Here is a 26,695-nt window from a genome sequence, read left to right on the forward strand (position 1 = left end):
GATTAGATTTGGTGTGAATGAAGTGTTTATAGAGAAAAGAGGTTGACTTGAGAAGTTTGTCATGATGGGACCACGCGATTTATAAAGTGGGTGGAGATGCTATGCTTAGCTGTCATGTGTTTGGCAGAAAATGGCAAATGTATGTCGATTTTCCCTCTTTTGACTAGAAGACTACACCAAGTAGTATATTACAATTTTTTTAACGAGTAGTATATTAGTTTCTCTTAACAAATATTAGTATTTTCTAATACTAATTTTGAAATAAATAATTAAAGATCCAAATATTTATCACTTATATCACATGTAGTTGGTACATAATTAAATATAACAATAATAATAAGTTATTAGATTTGATTTAATGGTGAAAGATTAACATTAACATGACTAGAAGATAAGATAGGATAACTTTATCATATCTTGTTTCAGTCCAGTGTTTGGTGACACAACAGAATATGATAAGTTAATCCTATAGTTTATCCTATCATGTCTCTCTAGTTAAAATTCTTATCCTGAATTTGAGCTGGGTTACCAGCAGAATAAGATAAATTTTTTTTTACTGATTTATTCTATAAAAAATATTTTAAAATAAAAAAACGAAAATTAATAAAATATAAATAATTAAATAATTAATTTTTAAATATACATGTGATTTTCTCACAAGGGTAATTTTGTAATTTACATAATCTAAAAAAATCAAAATTATACTAAAATTACAATATTTTAAAGTAAACTAATTATTAAAAAATCGTAAAATATGGATATTAATTTAAATTTTATAAGAAATTAAATAAAATTATTTTGCAATGGTATTTTTATTATTTACGTATGAGATATATCATATATTTATTTAGCTTATCTAACATGTATATATCATTGGGTTATTTATTTGATCATGATTCATATAAAAAATTAAACTTTATTATTTTCTCATGTTTTTTATTTAAAACTATATAAAGTTATTTGATTACTTATTTATATTTTTTATTTAAAAAAAATCAAATTATTACAAAATAATTTTTTAAAAAAATAACAATTGATTTACAAGGGTAATTTTGTCATTTAAATATTTTATATATCTTATCATATTATTATGAGCAAGTATGTATTAAAAACATGATATAATAGTTATCATGTTTGTTATACTGTGTGCACCAAACACAAGATAGGATAACTGAGGATAATTGTTATCCTGCTGATATCATATCCTATTCTTATCATGTTTTATATCTTATCCTATCACTATCATATCCTGCGCACCAAACGGACCCTTAAATATTAGTTTGGTAGAAGTTCTAATTCTCAACTCCACTGTAAACTAAAAAAAATAAAAATGTATGAAACAATCTTTGATATAATTTATTAAACTTTCCGTCAAAAAATTATATTAATTTAATTTGCTAATTATAATGTTATGGCTTAAATGCAGTTTTGGCCCCTCAAGTTTCACAATTGCTTGATTTTGGCCCCCCACATTTCAATTGCTTGATTTTAACCCTCTAAGTTTCACAATTGCTTGATTTTAGCCCTCCAAGTTTCAATTGCTCGATTTTGGCCCCCCAAGTTTACCCCATTTTGCATTTGTTAGCCCCCCGTTGACTTTTTTGACTATAAATTGCTTATGTGACATTTTAAAAAAATTAAAAATATGTTTTAATTAAAAAAAATAATATTTGCTTTTATAAAAATGTATTAAAAATTGTTTTTTTAATAAAAAGTTTAATAATTATTTTTTATTTAAAAAAAAGTTTACAAAGTTTTTAAAAAATAATTCATAAAATGTTTTTTTTACTTTTTTATATAACAAAATTATTTTACAAACTATATATAATAATAAAAAAAATTATAATTTAGTTTTTAAAAAACAATTTGTAATTTATTTATTTATTTTTAAATACTTATTTAATTTTAAAATGCCACATAACCAATTTTTAATCAAAATATTCAACGGGGGGCTAGCAAATGCAAAAGGGGTAAACTTGAGGGGCCAAAATCGAGCAATTGAAACTTGGAGGGCTAAAACCAAGCAATTGTGAAACTTAGGGGGTTAAAATCAAGCAATTAAAATGTGGGGGACCAAAATCAACCAATTGTGAAACTTGGGGGACCAAAACTGCATTTAAGCCTAATGTTATTAACATTCGTAAAATGTTAATTAGTGCTTCAAGGCAGAAGAGTTTAATATAGTAAAATGACTTTGTTTCAAAATATATAAAATGCTCTTCTCAAATTTGACCTCTTTTAGTATCATTAACCGGTGTCCGAAGCATTACTTAGCATGACATTTAACATTAAGAAAAATGTTAAGATGTGCCTTAATGTTAACATTATGGAAAAATTCTTTTAAAAATTGTGTATTCAATTTTCTAAAGATTAAATATTTTATATCAATAAATACTACATTTCTATATTGAAGTACCTTTATACGTGTCCTTAGGACATAAGTTAACATAACCCTAACATTAATAGTTCATTTGAGTGCTCAATTGGCGCAATATTTATCTTTGGTTGCAGTGTTCTGAATTGGGCCAAGACCCAATCCGACCTGCTCTGCCCAAACGCACATGAGCCCAAGACAAGAGGGAGTTATTCAACGGTCATGATCTTTAGATACTCGTAACGCCCGATATCAGAATCAAGACCCTTCATTGTTGATGAATGCATTGAAGGCCAAGATGCTTTTTCTCATCAACGGTGAGGCCGTTACTTTCGCCTCTCATCGATAAATGTGTCCTATATATACCCCTTTCATGTGAAGGCTCAAATATCTATCTCTTAACTGTAAACATTTCAATTCACGTTTATCTTTACTTAAGCGTCAGAGTGTCATACCCTCATCTCAAACAACTGAACAAACGCAATATTTTTACCATCGGCCATACCTTTCTTATCAGGTAAGTTCATATAGATTTTGAGATGGGCTCCAAGTGGCAGTAGATTTGGGGAGGTCCAAATCTACTCATATTCTTTTCCATCAACTTTTTATTTATGAGATCCTATCCCTCTAAATTAATACATATATTAATTTTAAAAGAGGAGCGAGAAATATACTCTATATTCAAAACTCACTCTAATACATATTCTTTGTGATTGTACAAAAAAAAATTCTCTTATTGAGTAAAGGAAAATCAATGTATGTCCTTACCAAAATGTAGAATGTAGAACTCACATTTATTTCACCTACTAAAAGAGTGAATATTGGGAGAAAGATTGTTCATAACACGTCTAATTTTATAAATAGCGGTTTGAGAAGTTTTATTCATTATATTTTAATCATAGAAAAAAAAAATTCTTCATATTTGAATCATAATCCTTGTGGTTCACACACTTCAATCACAGGAGGATGGTTATATTTTATCATAAAAAAAACCATAGGAATTCTGTTAGGAGTAATTAGTGCCTTTGGGCTTAGTATGTGGGCTTGGCCCAATTGTTAGGTTACTTGTGCCTTAAGCTATGTTGGCTGGCCTAGTAACTAACTCATGTCTTGTAAACACTATATAATGGGGTCTTCCCATAGAATGAAGGCAAGCGAATACCATTACTCCTTACAAGTGGTATCAGTAGGCCTTACTCCAAGGACCTATTGATTGGTGAAACGCAGTTTCAAGAAGTTAGTTACGACGGTTACAGAAACTTTTTTCTTTCCTCCTTCATTCGATTCGATTCATTGGCTGTGATTCTTGCTTATTCCTTTTTCAAATCAAGCATTTCTTGCTTCATCCATGGCGGATTCAAGCAACTATCTGCAACCTAGTGTACCAAGATTTGATGGTTATTACGACCATTGGGCTATGTTGATGGAGAATCTTCTCCGATCCAAGGAGTTTTGGAGTGTTGTTGAGAATGGAGTCACGGTTGCGCCACCAATGGCTACAGTGGAGCAACAACGTCTTGCAGATGCAAGTAAGCTTCTTGATCTTAAAGCCAAGAACTACTTGTTTCAATCCATTGATCGCACAATCATGGAAACGATTCTTGAAAAGGGTACTGCAAAGGATATTTGGGAATCGATGCGTGTAAAGTTTCAAGGTTCAAACAAAGTGAAACGTGCTCAATTACAAGCTCTGAAGCGCGAATTTGAGGTTCTTGCAATGAAAGAAAGTGAATCAATCAATGATTACTTTGCAAGAACTCTCTCCATTGTCAACAAGATGACAGCTCAAGGTCAAAGAATGGAAGCTTCAGATGTAGTTGAAAAGATCTTGCGCTCTCTTACACCAAGATTCAACTATGTAGTTTGTTCTATCGAGCAATCCAATGATCCAACATTAATCACATTTCTTAATTTGTGTAATATGGTCAAAACGACTTACATTTTGAAACGGAGAGAGTATTATTTTTATAATAATATGAGCAATAATTAATTAATAAAACCATTCTTACTTTTTTTATACAACAACACATTCTTACTATTTTTGTTTTTGAAAGGTAATAAGACATTTTTTCTTGCTTCTTTATAGTATTTAACGGTTTTTTCTAAATTAGGTGTGCTAAAATTTTGAGCTATTTTTTTATTCTATATGATTATTCTTTTAACAACTTGAAAAGATTTGTCGTTTTTAAATATGATACTCCTATATGATTTTTTTTTAGGCTTAATTACTAAATTGGTCCCTTAAAGATATTTTTGGTTTTAAATTGGTCCCTTAAAGAAAAAAAGGCTCAAACTGGTCCCTTAAAGACTTTGCCGTCAGTCATAATAGTCCTTTCCGTCCATTTTTTCAAAAAACTGTTAGTTTTGTGCAAGTCCACTGTTACTAATAGTGCAACACAAACACCCAATTTTGTTTTCCTTCCTTCATCTTCTACCTTCACTTGTTCTTCATCTTTAACAATATTTTCATGAACTTCAACAACAAAATTCCAGATTTTCAAACAAAAAACAATTATGCTAAATTAAAGGGAGAATAGAAACAACAAAATCCATAAAATTGTGTGAATGCATAAAGGGAGAACAGAAATTCCAGAAACTGTGAAAAAAAATTCCAGATCTTCATCTCCTTCACCAAACAACTACAAACAACAAATCCAAACAAAAAAAAAATGAAATTGAAGGGAGAACAGAAACAGAAACAACTACAGATCTTCTTCATCCTTCTTATTGACACCGCCTTTGTCTTCTGTTTGCGCCGCCGCCGACGAACATCACACCAACGGGTTTCTCTGTTCGTGTTTCTCTATTCACGTGCATTTTTTCCGATCGTGCTCCGATCTACAACATCTTTGACATCTTGATTGTTGTTTGTTCGCGTTTTTCCGATCGATCTCCGATTGTGCTTCAATCCACAATGTTTTCGTCGCTTCTACAATGTTTTGTTATTGTTTCTACTGTGTTCTAATCTTTATTGTTGTTTTGTTCAATGGAAAAGAGATATAATAGCACCAATATACAGTGCAAAGATTTGGGATTGTTTTACTTTTTTTTCTTCTTCCTGGGTTTGCTGATAGATGAAGATCATGAAGAAGAAGAGTAAAAAAAGATGAAGAAAAGGTAAATAGTATCAAGTGTTGGTAGTTCACAATAGATACAATGCACATGAAAGATTCAATGGTGTTTTTTTTATTGAAAAAATCAAATGATTAAAATTAAAACAATTAATAAGGTCTATGATGGATCATCAGTAATATTGATCCACCTTAGACATTTACAGTTAAAAATTAACAGAAAGGACTATTATGACTAACGGCAAAGTCTTTAAGGGACCAGTTTGAGCTTTTTTTTCTTTAAGGGACCAATTTGAAACCAAAAATGTCTTTAAGGGACCAATTTAGTAATTAAGCCTTTTTTTTAATAGAAAAAAATAAATATAATAGCTATTAGTCGAGGCTGGTACCATAGTCACAACATTTGATGTAATGTTGTCTTTTGTCACATAGAATTTATGCACAATAATATTATATATAATATTTATTACATATAAAGAAAATGAGATATCTCTTAGAGTGAATAAGTGGATAATTTTATGTTTTAACATCAATGTATCTAGCAGCTGAATTATCACGGGAATATGTATGTTTTTCGTCACATCACTCCACTTTCTTGATATGATATATATGTTTTTATTTAAAGATCATATAAAAAACATTTCATTGTCCATACATTTTCATTAAATTATTTTTCTAACTCGTGTGAAATAGTTGAACATATCAATCTGATCTAATCTGTTGATCAAAATAGGGGCCCCGTAATCTAGGTAGTACTGTAATTGGGTCAACTCTTGACCCAGTTTAGGACACAATCTGATATGAAAATGAACTTGAAGAAGTAGTATTTATAATTAGTTCACGAACAAGAGAACAAATTCAAACATTTTCATGCATGTTAATCTAATATGAAAATGCATGTTAAAAACCAAAATTAATTAATTAATGATGAGTAGGGTAAAAAAAACAAGAGGGAATGAATACATTAGTGATTAGATTTGGTGTGAATGAAGTGTTTATACTTTATAGAGAAAAGAGGTTGACTTGAGAAGTTTGTCATGATTTGGTGTGCTGAGAAGTTTGTCATGATGCGATTTATAAAGTGTGTGGAGATGCTATGCTTAGCTGTCATGTGTTTGGAATAAAATGGCAAATGTATGTCGATTTTCCCTCTTTTGACTAGAAGACTAAACCAAGTAGTATATTAGTATATTACAATTTTTTTAACGAGTAGTATATTAGTTTCTCTTAACAAATATTAGTATTTTCTAATACTAATTTTTAACTAAATAATTAAAGATCCAAATATTTATCACTTATATCACATGTAGTTGGTACATAATTAAATATAACAATAATAATAAGTTATTAGATTTGGTTTAATGATGAAAGATTTAATTAGTATGGTAGAAGTTCTGATTCTCAACTTCACTATAAACTAAAAAAAAAAAAATGCATGAAATAATCTTTGATATAATTTATTAAACTTTCCGTCAAAAAATCATATTAATTTAACTTGCTAATTATAGTGTTATTAACATTCGTAAAATGTTAATTAGTGCTTCAAGGCAGAAGAGTTTAATATAGTAAAATGACTTTGTTTCAAAATATATAAAATATTCTTCTCAATACAAATTTTACCTCTTTTAGTATCATTAATTGGTGTCCGGAGCATTAGTTAGCATGACACTTAACATTAAGAAAAATGTTAAGATGTGCCTTAATGTTAACATTATGGAAAAATTATTTTAAAAATTGTGTATTCAATTTTCTAAAGATTAAATATTTTATATCATTAAATACTACATTTCTATATTGAAGTACCTTTATACGTGTTCTAGGACATAGGTTAACATGACCCTAACATTAATAGTTCATTTGAGTGCTCAATTGGCGCAATATTTATTTTTGGTTGCAGTGTTCTGGATTGGGCCAAGAACCAATCCGACCTGCTCGGCCCAAACACACATGAGCCCAAGACAAGAGAGAGAGAGTTATTCAACGGTCATGATCTTTAGATACTCGTAACGCCCGACATCAGAATCAAGGCCCTTCATTGTTGATGAATGCACTGAAGGCCAAGATGCTTTTTCATCAATGGTGAGGCCGTTACTTTTGCCTCTCATCGATAAATGTGTCCTATATATACCCCTTTCAAGTGAAGGCTCAAATATCTATCTCTTAACTGTAAACATTTCAATTCACGTTTATTTTTACTTAAGCGTCAGAGTGTCATGCAAGTACCCTCATCTCAAAAACTAAACAAACGCAATATTTTTACCATCGGCCATCCCTTTCTTATCAGGTAAGCTCATATAGATTTTGAGATGGGCTCCAAGTGGTAGTAGATTTGGGGAGGTCCGAATCTACTCATATTCTTTTCCATCAACTTCTTATTTCTAAGATCCTCTCACTCTAAATTAATACATATATATATATTTAAAAGAGGAGCGAGAAATATACTCTATATTCAAAACTCACTCTAATACATATTCTTTGTGATTGTACAAAAACAAAAATTCTCTTATTGAGTAAAATCAATGTACTATGTCCTTACCAAAATGTAGAATGTAGAACTCACATTTATTTCACCTACTAAAAGAGTGAATATTGGGAGAAAGATTGTTCATAACACGTCTAATTTTATAAATAGCGGTTTGAGAAGTTTTATTCATTATATTTTAATCATAGAAAAAAAAAATTCTTCATATTTGAATCATAATCCTTGTGGTTCACACACTTCAATCACAGGAGGATGGTTATTTTTCATCATAAGAAAAACCATAGGAATTCTTCATTTTGTAGGCATGAAATTTTGCCAAGTGGAAAAGGTTGGAAAGTGCTATGGCCTCTTTTAATTCGTGGGTTTTGTGCCAAAAATAAAACTAAGTAGAAGAAAAAAAATGTGATGCTTTAAACTTTAATAAAATAATAAAATGGTTAGGAAAATAAATTTGAATGAAATTAGTGCCCTTTGAGTGAAGGCACAAGTGATCCATTCTTTCACCTCATAGAAGGGTACGTTACTATTTTTCTGGTCCAACTAAATGACCGACCACGGGTATATTTCAAATTGTTAATTAAGATCACACAATTTATTTCTTTACCTATGAACTAAGGCAGGCCAAAATTCATAAGTCAAACCTTAGCATATATTCTACGTACAATTAAATTAAGGAAGGAATTGTCACTCCTTCTAATGTGCACCACATGTGGATCGGAGACTTGGAAAGAGATTGTTCAAAGTTGTTAATTAATTAATTAAGGCTTAATTTAATGTTGTCTTTTCTATGGTTAAAAAGTTAACCAGTCTTTTTGTTCACTAATAATGTTTTAATATTCAACTACAAATAATTTGTGGAGGTTTTTTGAACTCAAACGTGTTCTTGCCATCACATAAAATTTTTATACTCCATGGACCACACGTTCCATTAGGTCGAATTTGAGCCATGGAGTAATTATGTCCATATTAATGAGTGATACAAAAATAATAGTAGTGACCAAGGTTGTCAGAACCGGACCGGTCATCGAACCGGCGAGCTCACTGGTTCAAGGTTCAATTGGTCGGACCGGGTTCAATCGGGGTCGAACCGTTTTTAATTAAATATATATTTTAATTAATATATAAATAAATATATGTGAATAATTGCTCAATATTTCATAATTTCACACATTAAAAAGATAAAATATCACAAGTCAAAATAAAATAAAATTTATAATTCAAACCAAATGAAAAATAGATGAAAAACAAAAACATTTTCTATTCCTACGACGTCGTTGTTTTGTTTCAGATTTTTTTTTAAAAAAAAAATTAAAACGACGTCGTTTTGCCCTATTTTTTTTTTTAAAAAAATAAAAAATCTGCAAAACCGCTTGAACCGTCCGGCCGGTTCGCCGGTTCAACCCGGTTCGACCCCGGTTCACGCATTTTTTTGCCGGTCGGTTTCCTATCCGTTTTTTGCTCAAAACCGAACCGTTTTCATGACCGGTTCACGGTCCGACCGGCCGGTCCGGTCCGGTTTTGATAACCTTGGTAGTGACTATGATTTTTTTTTAAATTGAATAAAAGGGTTATTAAAGCAAAGTTAATAATTAAATATTATGTTACATTTTAAAATGATAAACAATAATAAGACCATGGAGTACGTCTAGTTGATTTCAAAATTGGAGCAAGTAGCATTCATTATATTATACATGATATATGATATGATTCATATGAAAGTCATTACAGATTGTTATTGCCAATTTATTGTGATCCCACACCACACGTAAAACATTGAATCATTGATCATGAATTTGATATTTAGCTCATGCATTTTTACATGGAAATTCACCATTTTTGGGTGACCACACTTAAATTGTTAGTCCCTCTTCTCATTTTTATAAGAAACAGTTTGAAAAAATCACACAGACCAATAAAACACATTTAATATAGTCATTTTTATTTAATATTCTTATAAATTTAACTTTATTCGATGTATATTATTATTTAATTACTCTTTATTCAACTAACTTACTTATTTTTAAATTATTTCTCATAATAAATAAGGACATAAGTGAAATTGATCAACATTTAAAATATTTGAAAATTGGTCAACGTTTCTTATGAAAAAGGACCAAATTTTTTCCCCAAAGTGTTTCTTATAAAAAAAAAACGGAGGGAGTATTATAAAAAAAAATCCTTGTTAAATTGTCACTGAAATTGTGAATTGATACATTTGGTCAGCATTTGAAATTATGATTTGTGTTTACTTTTAATCATTGTCCAACTTTTCTAACTTTCAAATTGGAAAGAATAGAAGTCTTTTTTGTTTTATGTAAAGAACTGGAAACATTCAATAAAAGTAAAGCATGAAATATTTAAAAAAAGAAAAGAAAAGAATTTTGAACATGGGCTTGTACAGAGAAAAGAAGAATTTCTCTTTTAAACTCCCCACGTTTCTTCTAGCCCCCTTGAAATTTCCATTTTGCTCTCATAATTTTCGGAAAACATTTTCTAAAATTTATATTCTTTTGGAATCTATTTTCCAGAATAGACTAAAATGTTGTTTTCAAATCTATATTTTTCCATTCACATTCCAGTATTTCAGATTCTATTTTCCAAAAAGTTAACTATATTGGAAAACGTTTTCCAAAAATTCAAATATTTCGGAACGCATAATCCAAAATTGCTTCGGAAAACATTTTCTAAAGTTATTTTGGAAAACGTTTTTCTGAAGTCTTGTTATATGTGATCAGAACCGCAAATTTGCTATTCTAACCTGATTTTTCATCAATCTCAATCATTTTTTAGCAGATCAAATGCACTCAATAATCAAAAAAATTTAAAAGGTTTAAATACATAAGAAGTACCATACAATAAAATGTGTATATCAGGCTTGCCGTAAAACATCATGTTTGTCGGCAGGTGTACATAACCAATAAAGTCACATCTATCAACACAATTATATTTTGGATTATGTTTGGAGATTAATTAGTGTGATGAAAAATCAGGTTAGACTAGCAAATTTGCGGTTCTGATAACAGTTTACAGGATTTCGGTTTGAAAACATTTTACAAGGCATTTTCCGATTTTGCATTCCGAACTATTTGAATTTTTGAAAAACGTTTTATGAAATAATTAACTTTTTGGAAAATAGAATCTAAAGCACTGAAATGTGAATGAAAAAAAGATAGATCTGAAAACTACATTTTAGTCTATTTTGGAAAATAGATTCCAAAAAATATAAATTTTGGAAAACATTTTCCAAAAACTATTTATGAGGGTAAAATTGGAATTTCAGGGGGGCTGGAAGAAACATGGGGGTGGAAAGAGAAAGATTCAGAAAAGTAAAGAATATTTGATCCAGGAATAACTACTGGGCCTTGTAAGAAAAACAACAAACAAATGAATTTTACTCTTTAGGTCCCCCCTTGTTTTTCCCAGACCCTCCAAAAATCCAAAAATATCCCTAATTTTGGGACCAGTATACTATGGATTCTACGATACAAAATTCATTTTAGCATCTTTATTGTTGGATTTTTTTTTTTTAATACAGGGGAGGTCGTCTGGTCAAACTACAATTGTTGGATAATTTGTCATCTTCTCAGATCCTTATCGGTTTTGGTAGTATATTTTAATAAGTTATCCAATTCAAGTAAAAAATCTTTTGTTGGAGAATTTCTGGAGCACAACTGATGAGTTCTCTCATTCCAACTAATTTTTTTATACTATTGTCACTTGAACCATTTATTTAACGAGTCCAAGATTCTTATCATTTGGCCACAAAATTTAACTTATACATTGTCCCAATTAATCAAATAGTTTCCTTAATTCAATATTACATATAATTTTTAAAAAAATATTAACTAAACATGTTTATTAACTTATACTTGCTAAACAAATACAACATTGCCTATTTTAAAAAAAATATAAAACATTATATTAAAAAAAATCAAATACAAAATCAAAATAATTTAAATTTCAAAACATAGATATACACAGAATCAACTTTCAAAATATGTCTTCAACCTATGCTAAATGACCAAGAACATCATCATTTAAACAAAGCAAAACCACAAAATATATATGATGTTCCATATGGATCATTCACAAAACCTGAAACAGAACACAAAAATATCATTATCATCAAATAGATATCATGCTATGAAGTACTGACACTGACACAAACACCGGACACTGGCAGGTCGACACCTATAATAATTTGAGAAAATGACATAAGTGTCGGTGTCAGGGACAAGCCTAATCCGAGGAGTGTCAGTGGCTCCGTGCTTCATAGATATCATGCCTTCACCACCAAGCAAAAGCAATCCCAACAACAAGAGCTATCCACATTCCCTTCATGTTAGAAGAACCAGCACCAGAAGAAGCTTTTGCAGGCAAGTTATTGTTCTCATCATCATCAAATGATGATGATGACTTGCTTCTATCATCAGGCTTAGATGAATCTCCTTTAGAAACAGGCGCAGGTGCAGGAGCTTTAGCAGGAGGAAGCACAAGATCAAGAGGAACAAGAACCTTATCAACCTGATATATACCTAGTTTATTGTCTGCATAAACTGTTCCTGTAACTGTTGCGTTAACCGCACCAGTTGTCATGCTAACATGGCTACTGCCGGAAGTAGTTACATTAAGTTGTAGCCTTTTGGCATCATCGCCGGCTTGTGTTTGAACCGGGTTGGTTAAGGTGTCGAAATTCGAGATTGTAACGAAAGAAGAAAGTGTGTGGAATTGTAAGAGTTCAACTTTGTGTCTGTCACTAAGGGAATTTAAGAAGCCTGGTTTGAGTTTTGTGAAGGCACTGTCTTCTGGTGCAAAAAGTGTTAAGCCACCAGAATCTGATGATGTTGTAACTAGCTGTGAGTTAAGTTGGTTGATTAATTGAGTTGTTTTGAGAAGGCGAATTAGAACTGAGAATCTTTTGCCTTTTTTGAGGATTTGGATAATGTCAATGGAGGGTGTTTTTGGGATAATATTTGGAGTGGGGGACCCACTTGGAGACACTGGTACAAGTGGAACTGTGTTAAAACCTGGTGCTGGTGATGATGATTGTGGAGCTTGAACTGGTGAGAGTTGTGCTGAGGTGGTGGTGGTGGTGGAATAGAAGAAGGTGAAGATTAGTAGCTGCAGAATTGAGGCAGAGAAGAAAAACTGTTTCTTCATTTTTAGTGAAGTATTTGTTTAAAGAGTGTTGAATGTTGATTTGAGATTAGTGTTTAGGACACTTTGAGATTACTACTTGATAATACTTAATTTATGTTTTTATGTGAGGAATGAGGGAGAAATGATTGGCTTTTATTGAGGATGTTAATTGGTGAAAGGTTTAGTTTAGTTAGAAAGAAAAGGGGAAGTTGCAACTTTTTTCCATATCAAATAGGTAGCAAGCAATAATACCTATCATGGACATATAAAGGTAAACTTGCTAGGCCTTGCATCATATCATATGTTTGATTTATTAGTGTAAGTTTCATATTTAAATTCACGGCGAATTTGACAAAATCGCAATGTTTCACCGTGATTTTGATAAATACTATACTTTAGTTTTCACAATTTTACGGTTTTATTGTAATTCTGTCAAACTCACCGTGATTCCAAACATGCACTTAGTTGTGTGAGATGGACTATTCGAAAGTGATATTATATTCTTAATGGAATGATGCATGTAGATTAAAATGTGTATGCATGAACTACATATTTTGCTTTGATCACATCATAGAGTTATACAATCAATTATTTGATGTGTGTGATATGAAAATGTGGTGGGAAAAGTAGCTATTGATCTGTATAGAGGTTGAGGTTTTCCATCGACTAGAAAGATAAGAAAATAATAGAATTATGAATTATATCCTTAAGTGGCATTGTCTGACAAAGATTTGGTGACAAGGACTGAGGAACTAAGAAGCAAATATTAGACCTACCACACTTTCAGATGTAGCTACAAACTCACTACTCATTATAACTAAAACTAAGAAATGATCATAAAAGTTGTCAAAAAAAAGAAATGATCATAAAAAATTTGCACAAATTAACTTCATACTAAAAATATAAGTTAGAGTCTGCAAAATTTATTTTCATCAAGTATATTTTCATGTGCACAATATATAAAGATAATGGATGAAGTGACGTGGCACCCTACATTTTACAAATCGGTTTTGTAAGGATGAAATATGCTCAATATATAAAAAAAAAATCGTGTTTGATTTACTAAGAAATAAGGGATCGGACAAGACAATTTCAGTTTGACTTTCATTCATTCAAGTGTAATTATCTTACGTGTATATATATATATATAAAATATAGCATCATTTCAGTTGTATTGTGTTTGATTTTAAAACTGTTCCTGAGACCGGACAAACTGGGGCTAAGGGATTAACAAAAACTGAAATTCTTGTCTCTCACTAAACCACGGAACAACTTTTTGTCTTATGTATAAGTTGTCTAAAATACCAAAATAATCTTTTGTCCACCAAACATCCTATAAAACAAAATTTGTTCTGTGCCTGAAATGTTTGTCTTCTATCTAGTTTTGCAAATTAAACTGACTCGTATTGTATCTATCAATCTTGACCACCCATTATTTATATCCACGCACCAAACTCAACGATGATGAGCAGATTCTACATAGAATAAATATAATGCCCGAAAAGAGTCCCACATATAAATTCATCCTTTGATTGAGGATCAGATTTTTGGACTATAAACTTGATTTGATTAATTGTACTGATAAAGTGTTAAAAGCCCATTTTAGTTCAAGTGAGGTAGTCCAAAGATTGTTCGTATAAAAGTAGATGAATAGTGTATATAGAGACATAGTGTTACATGTAATGAAACAAAAATTTCTGTCAATATCCTCCCTCTCAATATTCCAACACAGATGTGCTAGAAAATGGGTGCGGTGGAAAAACAGAACTATATTCCAGCTGCTAAAAGCAAGTAGAACTATATAGAAGTGAATCAAATAAACCAAGAGTAATTAAAGAAAATCAAGTACTTAAATAATTCAACTTTCTTTCACCAAAACAATCTGTTTTTATTTTTACAAGAAGAAAAAATCAGGCAAGGATGTTCACACTTCACAAGCTCTCAAACAAACACTTCCCATAAATAACAAATACAAAAAACAAAACCAAGAAAGTAACACAATAGAATTTCAAAAAACATAACAGCCTTCAAATGAGGTTGTCTTCATCAACTGGAGATAGTTAATATTGTTGCAACTAAACAAACAAAAAGGGACACAAACATTGTTCCTTGGAGACCAAGCAAACTGATAGCACCAGAAGTAGCTTTGGTTGATGATGCTTGGTCATCATCTGAAGATGAACTATCCTTATCAGCTTTAGGTGCCTTTGCCAAAGCAGGAGAAGGAGCCAAAGCTTTAGGTTTAGAGAAATCTAAAGGAATAAGAACCTTATCAACATGATATATAGCAAGTGTCTTATCAGAATAAACAATCCCTGTGAGTGTAGCATTAACTGAACCAGTTGAAATATTCACACTGTTTCCATAAGCAGTTACATTCATTTGATAACCAGAAGGACTATCACTTGCAAGTGTCAACACAGGGTTGCTAAGTGAATCAAAATTTGAGCTTGAGACATAAACGGGAAGAACATGGAACTGGATCAGTTCTTTCTGTTGGCGTTCACCGAGGGAATTGAAGTATCCGGCTTTGAGTTGCGAAAAGGCACCATCGTCAGGTGCAAGGATAGTTAAACCGCCATTTTTTGTTGTCACCAGCTGTGCGTTGATTTGGTTGATGATTTGTGTGGTTTTGAGTAACCGGATTAGCGTGTTGAATGATTTTGCTTTTCTTAGGATTTTGACGATGTCTTGACCGGACGAAGTATCAGACGACGGTGATTGAGGTAATGCGGGGACTAATGGTTTGGTTGGTGCTGTTGCCGGTGCTGGTGTGGTAGGGGCAGGTTTTGCTGCGGCTTTAGGTGCTGCCGCGGGTGATTGAGCTAAAGTAGTGATAGAAAAGATATTAGCAAATAGTACTAGGAGGCAAAAGAAGATGATTTGCTTCATCTTCTTGTTAGTGATTGAATTTTGAAGTTACTAGATATTTGGTGATTTTTGGAAAGATGCAAATGATAGGTATAATATTTTGTTTTAGTGTTTGGTGTGTGGAAGTGGAATGGAGCAAAATGGTTTTATAGATGCTACAAGTAAGTGATAATTAGGTGCAAGGTTTTTGCTATATGAAGTTATGAACCTAAGTAATAATAGTACTATGAGGGTATATCTTATCTGTCTTGTTGGAGATTAAGGTGGTACATCAAGGATACTAAAGGTGACATGGGATTTGATTTTGCTGCCTGTAGTGTGGTCACAATCATTTGAAAAATTAATTATGCATACAATTAAAATTAAAATATCCTATCATGGTGAATATTCCAGAATCACGGTTTTTCAAAAATTACGGGGCTTCTATGAAATCACGGTGGATCACCGTTATTCTTGCGTATCCACCGTGACACTAAACTTAGGCTTACATGACAAGATGGCGGTTTCTATTAAAGGATGGCGGTTTAAAACTATTTTATATTGGTTTTTTTTTTGTGGCTTTCACCACTAGTTTAATCTGGTTCAGAGGTCAGCTCTGACATCAAGTAGTTTCAGTCCTCTTCCTATCGCAGTTGCGGGGGATCGAACTGTGATCCTCCCTACCAAATTTAGCGCCAATCACCACCCAACCGACTAACGATAAGTAAACTATTTTATATTGTTAGTAATTACTACTTAGTACATAATTATTAAACTCAATTGTATTTTAAATTATTTAATATTAATTGTAATGTGATAAATTTGTGATTTAACAATTTTGTGGATTTCTTTCTACCAATATTTCTGTTCATCTTAATCAGAGAAAAGAACATTTGATATTTCTTTATTTTCTAGTTCTAGTTATACAAATGACACATAATTTCTATTCTATTCCTTTGTTTATATTCTTTCCTAGTTCTCTCTCAATTTCTCTTATAATTCTTTGTACATCCAAACATGTGTAAGGGTCTTTGTGAGAGTTTAGGAGGAGAGAGCTTTGAGAAAAAGAAATGAAGAAAGGGAAATGGAAAGAAGAATAGCTAGTTTCCAATTTGAATGGAGGAATTTATTTTTCTTTATAATACAAAATCTTTCTAATATGGATGTAGTTCTTCATTAAATTCTTCATTAAATCCTTTAAATGTTGTTAGAAATATATTAACCATTAACCATACACATTCTCTTCTCAGCATTCTCTTTTCATTCTCTAAAACTCAAATAAGGTGAAAGATTTATCATCCATTCACTCAAATTAGAAATATATTAACCATATGGTATTCCAAAAGGCTATTAAGACACTTGACAGATGTTAATTAATTATCTTTGATGCACAATGTTTTCTCAGACCACTACCTAGCTAGGATTAGATTATTATTCATTCATTCACACCTTAAATTATTTATTTTTTGTGAATGTATTCACACCATAATTAGATTATAGTAATAAAGTGCTACAAATAAAAGTTCATAATGAAGATTATAGTTTGTCAAGTAAACTTTCTTTCACCAAAACAATCTGCTTTTCTTTTTACATGAAAAATAAATAAATCAGGCAAGGGTGTTCACACTTCACAAGCTCTCAAACAACACTCTTCCCATGTGACAGTACAAAAACAAAACCAAGTAAAGAACACCATATATAATTTCAAAAAATGTGGACTATGAGCGCGAAGCAACAAAGACGTAAACGCCATAGATTCCAAAAGTGTGGAACAGCCTTCAAATGAGTTGGCCTTCATCAAATGAAAATGGATAGTGCAGCAACAGAAATGGACATAAACATTGTTCCTTGGAGACCAAGCAAACTGATAGCACCAGATGTAGCTTTGGTTGATGCTGCTTGATCATCATCTCCTGATGAATTATCCTTATCAGCTTTAGGTGCCTTTGCCAAAGCAGGAGCAGGAGCTAAAGCCTTAGGCTTAGAGAAATCTAAGGGAATAAGAACCTTATCAACATGATATATAGCAAGTGTCTTATCAGAATAAACAATTCCTGTGAGTGTAGCATTAACAGAACCAGTTGAAATATTCACACTGTTTCCATAAGCAGTCACATTCATTTGATAACCAGAAGGACTATCACTGGCCAGTGTCAACACAGGGTTGCTAAGCGAATCAAAATTTGAGCTTGAGACATAAACAGGAAGAACATGGAACTGGATCAGTTCTTTCTGTTGGTGCTCGCCGAGGGAATTGAAGTATCCGGCTTTGAGTTGCGAAAAGGCGCCGTCATCAGGTGCAAGGATGGTTAAACCGCCATTTTTTGTTGTCACGAGCTGTGCGTTGATTTGGTTGATGATTTGTGTGGTTTTGAGCAAACGGATTAGCGTGTTGAACGATTTAGCTTTCCGTAGGATTTTTATGATGTCTTGACCGGACGATGAATCTGATGCGGGTGATTGAGGTAATGAGGGGACTAATGGTTTTGCAGGTGCCGTTGCCGGTGCTGGTGTGGCCGGTGCAGGTTTTGCTGCGGCTTTAGGTGCTGCAGCAGGTGACTGAGCTAAAGTATTTGTAGAAAAGATATTAGCAAATAGTACAAGGAGTGAAAAGAAGATGATCTGCTTCATCTTTTTATCAGTGATTGAATATGGAAAGATGCAAATGATAGGTAAGATTTTGTTGCTATGATTATTTATTTGATGTGTGGAAGTGTAATGGAGCAGAGTGGTTTTATAGACAGTAATAGTGAGTGATAATTAGGTGCAAGATTTTTGCTACATGAACATAAGCAATAATAGTACTGTGAGGGTATATTTTATCTGTCTTGTTGGAGATCAAGGTAGTACATCAAGGAAGATGAAAGGTGAATGAAAAAGGGATTTGATTTGGCTGCTGTAGTGAGGCCACAAACTTTTTGCTTCAAAATGAAGGAATAAGAAGTTGGTTGTGATTTAATACAGATAATAAACCACCCTTTTTCATTCTGGTTAGTCTTATAGATGTGAAATCAAATCAATGAACAACACATTTGAGCTGATGAAAATGTTTATATTATGATAAAATACTGGTGTTATATTATAAAGGGATAAATAAATATTTCGTGCTAAAAATATTTGATTTTAGTCCCTAAAATAAAAACGGGCCTTACACGAATGAGTATTGATGACCCTGCATTATCTGGAGTAGAAATAATTGTAGAAAGAGGAACATTTTTTAGAATCACACATTTGACGCAGACGCAGTGATATGATCGAAACCGTCAGAACAACTTGCTAACACGCTTGATCTGACACAATGGTCTAGATTGGTAACTTGATAAATGCAAATAATGCAAATCAATAGTTTGAAATTTTCATCAAATAATTTGCTAGGAAGGAAAAATATACAATATCTTATCACTAAAATGGAATTGACTACTTTCTTACATTTTCCTCATCTGATATCTGATCTGATATATAATAAATGTAACTACTTGCTTTTATTTAATTCAATGAAAGAAAGAAGAAAAAAGGCTTGACACTGTAAGGCAATACAAATAACCTATTGAATGAACCTAATCCTTGAAAGATACTCAAAACTACCTCGGAGATTTTGTGGAGAGACATTTCCCACACGAGACAAGGTTCAGCAATGCTCGTGTCTTTCGGTTTTGGATTTTCAAGTGCGACCGCTGCAAATGCAATTAACCACATCAATACTGTCCTCATAGTATATATATAATAATAATGCAAAACAAACTCCAAAGTTATGTTCAAAATTAAGAATTTTGGAGAATTTTCACTAAACTTGGTAACCAACAACTAAAAAGTTTAAATATATTCTAGATGTTATAAATGAACACAAGGAGATACCTTCAATGCATGAATGCTTTTATGAATAGCTTTTACAAAATTTAGTTTAGCAAGAGCTCTAAAAGCCCGAACCTTAGAAAAAGATCACCAATTATCTCCTAATGAAAATAGATTATTAATGATGGCTCTTCCTAGGTGATTTAGTGATCTAGCACAAGATATTTCAGATTGAATCAAATCTAATATAGAACTGGCTCAGTATAACATAATATTAATATGGTGCATTCAAGTTTATGGTTCAGGAATATTGAAAATCTGACTTATCGTTCAAAACTTCAAACATTGAAAAAGGGAAACCAGATGAATTGAAAATCTACGACTTATAGCTCAAAAACTTAAAATATTGCAAAAGAGAAACCAATTCTTTAGCTAATTGGAAATGTAACTTTCTAATTATTTAGGTGTATAGCCAAAAAAAATTAGAATCAGAATAAAACAAATCACCTTCCGACGTGTCGCTCTAGATGATTTCCAGCATAGTAAACTCCTTGATCTTGGCTCCAGTCTCCTACAGGGTAAAAAAATTTAGAATCAATAAACAGCTACATCATTTACATTACTGTATCAGTTAAATGTGATAAATCTCCCAACTCAAAGCACATTACACCAAAATATTCACGTTAATTAATGATCCCTGTTATTTTGTTTTCTTAGTTATTCAACTCTGCATGCACGCAAAACCAAGCATGCACGCTTAAATTACAAAGTATGCCACATTTCTTCTTAAAACATATCTACAGCAAACGTCGAAATAAGGGAGGAGGAGGATGGAATGGCAACATACAGATTCTCTTGTTCAAGCTTTTCAGCAATAGAAACCGCTTTGCGTTTTGACCACCCACTTCGCTGACCTTCTGCCTGCTGGATTACATGAGCAAGAGATACCTTACTTTTTACAAGACTTCGACTTTGACTTAGCTCACTAAGCTTTCTTCGGTCTGAATGTGACTTAACAATCGGTATTTTTTGGGAAGCTGACACTTGTCCCGTACTTGTACCTTCTAGACTTCTATATGTTGCGTGAGCATCAACCTGCTGCTCATTATGCTTATGCTCCATATGAGAAGCTTCTTCTTCTTCTTCTACAATTTCACTCCTTCTCTTTTCAGTGCCAACGTCATTTAAGTCTCTCATCTGAGATGAACCGTCATTGACAGAAGGCAATACAAGAGGCAGTTGAACAGGAGAGCCTCCATCTTTATTTGATTCACATCTTATTTCTATGGCTACAGAAGATCCAAGGACTGATTCAAATGCATGTAAGATGTGAGCAGTGAACTTCTCAGCAGTAGATTTGGAAAGTTGAGAGTTAAACATTAGCTGCACAGTTGGAGCTGCATCATAAACAATCACACTACCATTAGAATCTAACTAAATCGTATTCCAAAAAAAGAATTTAACTAAATCACTACAAAAAGTTATTAATTGCATTGTTAAATGAAAATAGTGAAGATATGATGATGTTCACCTGCCCCGAAACTAATGAAGATTAGGTTTCCTGCTTTATACAAAAACTCTTTGAGACCAGGATAGTGAATTCTCTCTAGCACCTCTAACCATATCTCTTCAATTTCTTTGCGGTTTCTATCCGAAGTCTGCCTTTCATTTATCCTAGTCTTATCGGTGGAATGTGAACAAGTATGCTGAGGAGCAAAACCAGACACACTATGCCTTCTATCTGCTGAACTTCCAGCATGAGAATTTTCCATTCGAGCATCCATTGACATTCTCCTTGTTCTGTTAGGAATTTCAACAGGATTACCGGTGTTTCTCGTAGCTTCTTTTATATTTCCATTATTTAGAGCGAAGGGACTATGGTTGAAACTATTATCAGATGAAGTAGGCAACCCATATTGCTGATCAGGAGCAAGTTGAAGCAACGCAGCTGTTAACCATGTTAGCTTGTCATTGGACATCCTTAACTGCTTCTCCGCCTCAGATAAAGTTTTCAGAGCTTGGCGAAGCTTTTCCATGTCTTCTTTGAACACTGAGACAGAAAACATTTTCATCAATTTGTGAAAGGAAATAATGAAAAATGTTTTCATCAATATGAAACCAAATTAAGGCTATCGAGTCTCTACACTGACAGAAAGGTAAGGCCATGAGGGTAGACAATATTTATCAGAAAATGTTTGACTTCAATCATTACAATTTCTTAAGTAACGCATATGAGGGGTTGTGAACTATTAACGGTGATAAAACTTTTTACACCGACAATGTATCAAAATTAAACTTGTATACATATGTATGCACATGTGTATATACATGCATGCATACGTACATACAATCACATACATTTATAGTTACTTTTGATCTGAGATTTAACATGATCAGTGTTGCCTCAGTTTGCAAATAGGAATTGATAAATTAATTAACAAACTATCTATAAAAAATAAAAATAAAAAATTACTCACATGGTTGTCTTCGGAAGAATTTCCTTCTACGTCTTTCTTTAGTGAAATCATAGGTCCCAGCAAGTATATCAGTAATTACTGTAGCAAGCTGTGACATCAAAGCTAATGGTTCAACACCTGCTTCCATTATCACTCTCAAATTCTTCACAGTATTTACCGTGTCCGCAGATAATGCCAAGTCAAGTAGATCCACTAACTTCTCATCAGATATAAGCCCTACCTGAAGAAACGTTTTTTAGCAATATTAACAGAAGTTTACAATAGAATCTAATGTAAGAAATACCAACAAAAGAAACCAACTACACAAATAAACAACTTACTAGCTCTTGAACAAGAGGAACAGAAATTCTCTGCCCAAGCAAACTAAGTTGTTCAAGTGTCATCTCAGCGTCCCTCAATGATCCGTCAGACCTTGATGCAATGAGTTTTAAGGCATCCTTATCAATATCTAGCCCTTCTTTGGTTGCAATCCGCTCCAGTGTATATACGATATCTGAATCCTTTAACTTTGGGAAAAAGAATTTTTGACACCTGGATATTATTATATGAGGCAAGACATCAAGACTAGTACTAACAAGGATAAAAACCACTCGTCTAGGTGCTCGATCAATGACCTTGGATATAGCATTCCAACAATCTACTGACAGAGTATCACAATCGTCAAAAATAAACACTCTGTACTGTGACGGAAGCTGAGAAATAATCATATTATCGAGTATATCCATGATGTTCTCAAAGTCAAAATTACTGACTGGACCAACTTCCCTTATACTTCTACTCTTTCCCATATCATGTGCTATGCAATAATTGCAAAAGCCACAAGGTTTTGGGTGTTCCGACGAACTACAATTCAAAGCTCTGGCAAATATGCGAGCACAGGAAGTTTTTCCGGTGCCATGAGGACCATAAAACACATACAGCAATCCAACTTTCCGTCTAGTCACTGCATTCGAAAGAGCTTGCGCCACTAAATTCTGTCCAACCATATCTCTGAAGGTTCGTGGTATATATTTTTGTGTTAAACTTTGGTGTCTACTATGATGATTCCGTCTCAAGTTATGTTGGCCACCAGATCTAGCTTCAGAAGCAAGATCCGAATCAATATCTTGCTTGAATAAATTATCACCGTAAATACCTAGTTCACCCGCATAATCACGGCCCCAGCAAGCATTATCGGAGCTTCCATGAGATCCAGATGCATCAACTAGTAAAGGCAGTGCCTCTGCCTCAGAGTTAGTACATGAGCTAGAACAGTCAGCTGCCAAAGGCATCGCAGAAACATTTCTTCCATTGGAAGTTAATGATGTCCCTTTCTTTAACCTCGAGTCAGATAAGCCACAAGATAAACTTCTTCCAGCAATGTCAAGGAATGTTTTACCTCTGTGATGAATTCTGGACCAATTCCAAGGCATGCCACACCCATTTTTTGGAGCCCTGGTAACATTATCTCCTGCATACTCATCAACCTCTTCCGAGTGATATTTCTCGTGAGCCGAACCCTGAGCTAATGAGTTGGAAGCCACTGACATTTCATTCTCAGCTCCAATGTCTCTTGACGTTGTAGCAACCCGAGCTCTTCTTACACTTCGAAATTTACGCCTTTTTACCCTATTCAATCCATTACCATGACCGCGCATGCTGGCTTGTTGTGCCTCCTCAATAATTTTCTCCTGTCGTGGAAACCTTGCCCGAAAATGAATGTTAGATGATGCTAAATCATCACTATCCAAAGGAACATCATTCAGCTGTTCAGAAAGAGTCTTAACTGGAACGTCTCGAACATTCTTCCCCCTCTGTCTACTCTTTCTATCTATCGATTGAGAATGCCTCGAAACAACATCTTCGGCCAAACTTTTGCCCGCCTCATGAAGAAGTTGCTCTTGACTAATAACTTCCAAATAGTCAGGCCTATTACTCTTCCTTCCAGATTCTTCTCTCCCAACTCTCCTCCTATCCCCCATTCCGCTCCTGCTACTTCGTTCACTAGTTGCCGCCGGTACCACATCAAAACCCCTACTAGCCTCACCAGGAGCAACTCTCGATGTACCTTTACTAGCCAATGGTGGCGAGTTTCCAATTCCAGACAATCTCCTACCTCCCTTCTTACTGTCATTACCAACAGACCTTCTACCCCCTTGAATCACGGCATCGTTTTCAGATCTTTTGAAAAGCAAGTCAACTACAGAAGGAGAGTGCCATGACGGAGGACTCGCAGAAGGATCCCGAAGTGAACGAGATCTTTGCAGCACAACAAGGTCTCTCATAATAGACCTATCAGCGAGTATTGGACTGTTTTTATGCATATGATTCTTCAAGTGAATACAATTTGTTAAATGGATGTGGTTGCGTAGATGGTCACTAATATCACCATTTGCATCTTTGAGTACCCTATTCCGAATAGCCCTAGTCATGATCAGAACACCAACCCTACTGATACAAGAATCTCTACCAAATTAATGAAACAAATCAGAAAATATCTCATTTTTTTCTTGTAACTGTACCAATATTTCACAATTATGGAAAGAACAAAAATTAAAAAATGCTGAATCCAGAACACCTATTAATTACTCATCAGAAATGTCAAAACAATTTAAACTCACCAAAAAGGAAACAGCGACTCTCATGGTCAATTATTCCATGAACCAAGATTCAAGCCAAAAACTAAACACCCTTCAAGAGGAATCATCAATAATCACCAAAAACTTCCAAAAATGACACTGCCCATTACTTCCTCAAACCCATTGAACCAAACAAAAGTCCAAAAAAACGAACTTTATGAACCAAACCAGAGTGCTGCTTCAGCTTCTGCTGCTACTACCACCATCCAAGATACAATTTTGATACTACAGAAGCAAAGAAAAGAGAAAAAGAGAAGACCCCATTATTTCAAAGCTGAAGTGTGATTGAATCATTGAAGTAGCAAAGTGTTTGAGAAAATGAGAAAAAGAGTTAATGAAGAAGAAGAAGTAACAACATTACTAAAAAGGGAAGAAAAAGAGTGAGAGAAAGAGTGAAAGAAAAGGTGAATCACCTGAATCAGAAGGGAAAAAAGAAAAAGTGATACCGTTAGTAGTAATTAAGAAGAACCAGATCTCTTGTTAAGAAACAAGGTTCACATGCAGTGTTCACGAGGAGTGTGTTGTTAAGGAAAGAAAATGATAGTTGTAGTTCAAAAAACCATGGTTGTTGGTTAGAGAGAGAGAGAGAGAGAGAGAGAGAGAGAGAGAGAGAGAGAGAGAACAGAAGTTAGAGTGAGAAAGGGATGTGGTGAGGGAGAGTATGGTATGGGGTTGTAAGATCCGTTCGTTGTTGTTTGTTTGAGACAGAGACACAATTCTGGGTACAGAAGACATACTGCCAATAAAGCGGTGTGTCTATATGCTATGCTAGCATGCAAATAGGTAAAAGATTCAATATTCTATGTTTTTTTTTTAAAAAAAAATAATAATTTGATATCCGCCCTTAACACCGACTAATTTAAGGAGATCAATTTCACCACTACTTGCGGGGCTCCATTTAAAGCCGGAGTTTTTTTTTTACTCTGTATGAACTTGGCCCACCAAAATTGGCACCAGGAAAATCGAACCTGAGACCTTAACAGGAACATATTCCAAGGACTCAACCCAACACCACTACACCATTTTCAATATTCATGTTATTTTCAATCATTTTTTTTTTTTTGAAAAATAGGTCATTCATCTCCATTCAATATTGTTTACACCTCCCATCATATGTATGAGTATGACTCACACATTTATTTTACATAATTACATATTACATATTTTTAAAAAAAAAAATCATTTATCTCCATTGAATATTTGTTTATTCATCCCATCCTATGTATGACTCACATTTATTTAACATAATTACATAAAAGATCGGGTTAATATACTTAAAAATAAAAAGTTAATATTTAATGTTTAAAAAGTTAAATGAACAATTTTCAAGAAAATATTTTCATTTTTGCATTTTAATGTGTGTTAATAGTGTTTATTGATAGTTCAAACGCCATGCCGGTGGTTCAAATCTTGGTCCTTCACTTTGTATTGTGAGTTTTTAATAACTTATTATTTTGTCAATTTATCAATAAAATATCTAAAAATTGTAAAAATAAAGATACAAATAGAACCAAGTGATTGAATCTAGTGGAAAGGAATAAATTTTCTAGAATGTATGTTAAAGGGAAATTTGAATATCAATATTAAAATATATAAACATTTAGTGTACGACAATAACTCCAATAACATACGGTAAAGATTATCTACATAAAAAAGAAAGTATATATATATATATATATATATATATATATATATATATATATATATATATATATATATATATATAAATATAAAAAAGGAGTTGAGATCCTCTCCATTTTCTATCATTTCCATTTCTTACCTTATCAAAGTTTTTAAATGTTTTTTGGTGTATAAAAAATATTTGGACCAACTTAATCATATTTTTGCATTTATATTCCCAAAACTATATAATAATGAAGGAAATAGAAAGA

At 32.9% G+C, this 26,695-nt stretch overlaps 4 protein-coding genes across 7 annotated transcripts; all 4 read right to left on the reverse strand.

The window, feature by feature from the left end:
• Positions 1–11,863: 11,863 nt before the first annotated feature.
• Positions 11,864–13,298, reverse strand: LOC123899568 (fasciclin-like arabinogalactan protein 12). The gene has a single exon (XM_045950734.1). The coding sequence runs from the start codon at positions 13,085–13,087 to the stop codon at positions 12,215–12,217; it is 873 nt and encodes a 290-aa protein (XP_045806690.1). The 5' UTR covers positions 13,088–13,298; the 3' UTR covers positions 11,864–12,214.
• Positions 13,299–14,912: 1,614 nt separating this feature from the next.
• On the reverse strand, positions 14,913–16,201 carry LOC123898972 (fasciclin-like arabinogalactan protein 12). Its single transcript, XM_045950026.1, has one exon. The coding sequence runs from the start codon at positions 15,956–15,958 to the stop codon at positions 15,113–15,115; it is 846 nt and encodes a 281-aa protein (XP_045805982.1). The 5' UTR covers positions 15,959–16,201; the 3' UTR covers positions 14,913–15,112.
• A 1,238-nt stretch (positions 16,202–17,439) lies between these two features.
• Positions 17,440–18,732, reverse strand: LOC123894173 (fasciclin-like arabinogalactan protein 12). Its single transcript, XM_045944091.1, has one exon. It carries the CDS (start codon positions 18,545–18,547, stop codon positions 17,714–17,716), a length of 834 nt encoding a protein of 277 aa, XP_045800047.1. The 5' UTR covers positions 18,548–18,732; the 3' UTR covers positions 17,440–17,713.
• A 475-nt stretch (positions 18,733–19,207) lies between these two features.
• LOC123894172 (protein STICHEL-like 3) lies at positions 19,208–25,584 on the reverse strand. Of its 4 annotated transcripts, none has more exons than XM_045944088.1 (8): positions 25,217–25,584; positions 24,786–25,028; positions 22,506–24,630; positions 22,186–22,405; positions 21,240–21,758; positions 20,556–21,105; positions 20,216–20,279; positions 19,208–19,590 (listed from the first exon to the last, which is right to left on the reverse strand). In XM_045944088.1, the coding sequence occupies exons 3-8, from the start codon at positions 24,594–24,596 to the stop codon at positions 19,498–19,500; spliced, it is 3,537 nt and encodes a 1,178-aa protein (XP_045800044.1). In that variant the 5' UTR covers positions 24,597–24,630; positions 24,786–25,028; positions 25,217–25,584; the 3' UTR covers positions 19,208–19,497. The 4 variants fall into 4 exon arrangements, with proteins under 4 accessions (XP_045800044.1, XP_045800046.1, XP_045800045.1 ...); XM_045944090.1 differs by having other exon boundaries at positions 22,506–24,612; positions 25,217–25,573; XM_045944089.1 differs by having other exon boundaries at positions 22,506–24,615; positions 25,217–25,563.
• Positions 25,585–26,695: the final 1,111 nt, after the last annotated feature.

The sequence above is a fragment of the Trifolium pratense genome, linkage group LG7, assembly GCF_020283565.1.
Source record: "Trifolium pratense cultivar HEN17-A07 linkage group LG7, ARS_RC_1.1, whole genome shotgun sequence".
Classification (NCBI taxonomy): Eukaryota; Viridiplantae; Streptophyta; class Magnoliopsida; order Fabales; family Fabaceae; genus Trifolium; species Trifolium pratense.

Excerpts from the sequence above, each read along its gene's own strand:
- LOC123899568 (XM_045950734.1), bottom strand. The coding sequence starts at position 13,087 with ATGAAGAAACAGTTTTTCTTCTCTGCCTCAATTCTGCAGCTACTAATC.
- LOC123894173 (XM_045944091.1), bottom strand. The coding sequence starts at position 18,547 with ATGAAGCAGATCATCTTCTTTTCACTCCTTGTACTATTTGCTAATATC.
- LOC123898972 (XM_045950026.1), bottom strand. The coding sequence starts at position 15,958 with ATGAAGCAAATCATCTTCTTTTGCCTCCTAGTACTATTTGCTAATATC.
- LOC123894172 (XM_045944088.1), bottom strand. The coding sequence starts at position 24,596 with ATGACTAGGGCTATTCGGAATAGGGTACTCAAAGATGCAAATGGTGAT. Across the intron at positions 21,759-22,185 it reads ATTCTTCCGAAGACAACCAT|TGTTCAAAGAAGACATGGAA; the intron begins GTGAGTAATTTT and ends TTTCTGTCTCAG. Across the intron at positions 21,106-21,239 it reads CTTCATTAGTTTCGGGGCAG|CTCCAACTGTGCAGCTAATG; the intron begins GTGAACATCATC and ends TTTATGATGCAG.